This window comes from Electrona antarctica (assembly GCF_951216825.1).
Source record: "Electrona antarctica genome assembly, chromosome: 18".
NCBI classification, from domain to species: Eukaryota; Metazoa; Chordata; class Actinopteri; order Myctophiformes; family Myctophidae; genus Electrona; species Electrona antarctica.
The window spans coordinates 11,820,110-11,824,372 of record NC_136799.1 but is presented as its reverse complement, the minus strand read 5'-3'; the positions used below and the strand labels follow the sequence as shown (position 1 = coordinate 11,824,372).

General features: G+C 45.3%; 1 protein-coding gene across 1 annotated transcript in view; it reads right to left on the bottom strand.

Moving 5' to 3' along the window:
- Positions 1-899: 899 nt before the first annotated feature.
- Positions 900-4,263, bottom strand: part of LOC306941776 (centrosomal protein kizuna-like) — a gene marked incomplete at its 3' end in the record, with an annotated part of 24,970 nt that continues 21,606 nt past the window's right edge. The window contains exon 10 of the mRNA XM_079527419.1: positions 900-1,034. Coding sequence (XP_079383545.1) covers positions 900-1,034 — 135 coding nt within the window. The remainder of the gene's footprint in view (positions 1,035-4,263) is intronic.

Genomic DNA, 4,263 nt, shown 5'->3' with positions numbered 1-4,263 from the left:
ACTCAAGCACAGAGTGCAAGGCTTCTGAACAGAGAGCTGAAAGGCCTACACACACACGGCGCTATAGCTGTGTTCATGTCAGCGTTTGCATACAAAGAGGAGACACCACGTTATTGTCCTAGGCTTGATTGGTTCTGTAGCAGAGGAAAACAAATTTCGCTTGATTCTGCATTCACGGCTTGGCACAAAAGATGTGCTTCAAAGCCAAACACGCTCATTCGCCTCCGCCGTACAACGGGCCAGCGCGTCTTTGAATCTCATATTACTCGTCATATTGCTTTTCCACAAGAGAAACAAACAGGGAGACTATATGCATTCTCATGTTTAACAGGGCTTCTGTGCACTCTTTGACATAACGATTGGCAACGGTAGTGCAATGCTGTATACGTACAACGAGAAACCTTTCTATACGTTCCGTCTATACCCGTGCAGAAATGCCTTAAAGATGAGTTAATGTTATTGCATTTGCTTTTCAGGAACTTGTGAACATCCACATGCTAAACACATACAGTACAGTTACTACAGTACATGATCAGAAAGTAGATGGAATTATACACATCAATTATGTTTCACAGACAATCAGAGATATATGCATACAAGTACAAATAGTCATAGTACATGTGATTGATAGTATTATAAATATACGAGAGAGAGAGAGAGAGAGAGAGAGAGAGCTTTTAGAACCATGCTCAAGTTCACAATATTTAATTATGTGTTTGACCCATAATTCTTAACATGCGTGGCTGAGTTCTCTTATTGAATAGCGTCTCCTTTTCAGATAAACATCACAAGTGTCACTCTCTCCGTTTTGGATTGTTCTTTTCCTTTACTTGTGTATATTGTGGTTGTGGCTCTCTACTTGTCCTAAGAAGCGAGGTAATAGGTCCATCTAGAGTGGCTCAGTCATGGACAAACAGATCCAGCTGAATTGCCTCTCTGATGGTTGCCGTGATGTCAGCCACCAATGGAAACAGGCCAGCGTGTGCGCTGTGTGCATTGTGTAACACGATATTGATAGCACTCATGTTGTGATGCTGGGAGGGGACAAATTCATAGGGCTAATTGTCAAAATACCTCTTTCCGCGCTCAAGCGCCGTTATACTTGAGTGCTCTCGTTTGGCCTCTTCTGCTCTGATGATACAATAAACTCCAAACAAGTTTGCAGCAGCCTCAGGAGTGATGCCTCTCATGTGTGTGCATACCTTGACTGTGTGTGCATGTGTGTGTGTGTGTGTGTGTGTGTGTGTGTGTGTGCATACCTTGACTGTGTGTGCATGTGTGTGTGTGTGTGTGTGTGTGTGTGTGTGTGTGTGTGTGTGTGTGTGTGTGTGTGTGTGTGTGTGTATGTGTATGTGTATGTGTATGTGTATGTGTGTGTGTGTGTGTGTGTGTGTGTGTGTGTGTGTGTGTGTGCATACCTTGACTGCAGCGTGAAAGCTAAGGGGATCCATAAAGCCCTCAGCCACGCTGCTGGCAGCCAGGAGTTCATTGTGAATTTTTATTCCACCTTTTGCTGCAGTTTCAGGTTTGATGTTTTGGTCCATGAAGTTGAGACATGAAAGCCTGCCGGCTGACAGGAAAAGGAACAGTCTAGATTTTTGAGTGGTGTAAACCACTCCTACAACTGGCTTTGTTAGTCTGTGCAGAAAAAATGAGCATGGTTGCTATGTTCACCCTGTTCACCCGGGTGTGATTTCATTACGTCAGACATGATTTCATTACGTCAGACAGGCTATATTACACCACTCAGTTCACACGGGTGTGATTTTTCTGTTACAACTAACACAGAACCACTTTAGTTTGAGTGATAAAAAAACATTGGATTGAAAAATGATCAAGAACTGTCTGATAGCTGTCGCAGAATATAAGCTGTATACAGTAAATATGTGATAGCCGTGAAGACATGTTTTCTGTATTTGATGTGGTGTGAGCTATAATGACACCTACTTGCCCAAAATAAGAACACCACGTTGAAACTAAGTATAGTTCCTGTATGCCAGTGTAGCAGAGTGGCTAACAACCTCAGCCTGATGACCTAAAAGGCTAATAATATCTCCCCCGAGCCATAGGGAATTCCCTTTGGCCTAGTGGTTAAGATTTTGGCGTTCCATGTGAGAGACCCGGGTTCGAATGTCGAGCGTTACATTGGTGCCGTACGTGACCCCGATCAGGTTTCCCCGTGGGAGGAGGTCAACGGGGGTGAGCGAGCGTATAGCAGAGTGACTCACAACCTCAACCTGATGCCCTAAAAGTTTAATATCTCACCCAAGGCAGAGGGAATTCCCTTTGGCTTAGTGGTTAAGATGTTGACTTTCCACGTGGGAGACTAGAGTTACGAATCCCGGGCGTCACACCAGCACTGATCCCATGGTTGGGGCGAGGAGACACACAGAGTACCCACAAAGCTTAGCAGAGCAGTGGCTCATCATGTGACGGCTGCTTAGCGTCATCGGGCTCACAACCTCTGAGCGCCAGCGGTCGGTAAGTGGTGGCAGGCAGGCAGGCAGCGGCTCTCTCCATTTCAAGTCGAGGCATTAGCATTTCTCCTCCATGTTAATGGCTGACCCCCCCTATCCCCCCAGTGAGGACCAAAGAGAGGCCACGCTCCCAGACACACAGCAGACTAGCACTGTTAATAACAGTGAATCCCCCCCCCCCCCCCCACTGTGTCTTCTTGGGCTAATCTGGTTTCATCACCTCTGCTTACATCTCTATTATCAACAGATTTCATCCATCAACAAGGAATTACATTATTGTCACTTCTCGTGACCCCCCCAGCTGCACTCGTGAGGATGGACGCAGGCATGCATGTGTGTGCGTGCGTGCGTGCGTGCGTGTGTCCCCTAGGACAAGGGGAGAGTGGAAGGGGTTATGAGGGTGAGGATTTCTAAATGCACCTAAAGAAAAAGTTCAGGCCTCTATTCCACAGGTCCAAACACTGACTATAGAAGCCCTTCACTCCACCCCCGAAAGAACAGTCCGGTCTCCACAGGAATATAAAACCCTGCAGCAGCAGCGATAGCAGCTAGCTCCCTCGGATCATTTAGCATTTTATTTGTGCATTCAGGGAAAGATGCAGAGCAGGAAATCTGTGGATGTGTGGCGAGCAGGCAGAGACACGTCTCTGGTGTCTGTGCGAGAGCGCACCATGAATAAATTTAGCTCTGTCCCCGGGAGATTGCCTTCAATCACGGAGCATAAGGTGTCAGTGCTACGGCCTCCGTGCGTGCACGGAGCACGGAATTACCTTCCGACAGATTGCTGAGCTCGGTCTAATAGGACCAGAACGGGCTGAAGAGGACGGACCGGTAATTAGTCCAGACGAAGTTTAGAACCCGTAGCGTAGTTTGGGCCGGTTGACCGCTGAAGTTTGGTCCCTCGATTTTTCAGTATATATACAGTATGGCATTGTTAAGCTTAACACAGACGAAACATTTGTGACCAGATGTTTTACGTACGATTTATGCTTGCGTTTATGCGTTGTACGACGATGGAAAGTAGCCGATCTACAGGCTCACAATGCGTCACGGCCACCGGAAATGATCGATCTACAGTACAACTGACAACGTGGAACGCGTGTGATGCGTTGCGAGCTCATAAATCGGCTGTAAGGACTGTACGCACTCGAAACGTTTTGTTTGTGCGATTAAATTGTGTGGATTTGTTAATTGTTTGTGTCATGAGTACATCCATAGACAGAAGGTGAATATTAAGTGCCAATACAAATTGTGTTATATGCAACGTGATCTTTTAACGAAACAATGTTAAAATAAAAACAAAACACCCCCCCCCCCCCCCCCCCCCCCCCATGCACCCCCTGCGCTAAAACGCTAAAAAGCTGTATGAATGAGACGTACGAACTATATGAATAGTTCGATTCTAAATATTGCACAGATGCATTTACTTACCATTGGTTACAGAACTTTAGAACACTGTGGAAAACTAATCGCATAGCATTAGTTTAATGAATTAATAGCATCGAGACCACAAGACTTCCTTTTCTTTTTAAAGACATTTCTTATACTTTAATATGCTGTATACAAAGTATTTTGTCACATGCATTTGGTTCTGATATATTCATGCTACTATTGTGTGCAGTATTTACTGTATAGGAACTTAGCGGAGAAAATTGGCACATGAGCTCAATTCAAAAAATGTTTTTTATAATGTTGTATGCATGGATGAATAGGCTTCATTCGGTTTATGGGAAAACCTTGACGGTGCAATGGCGGGCGTACATATACTGTAATCACCACAGCATTT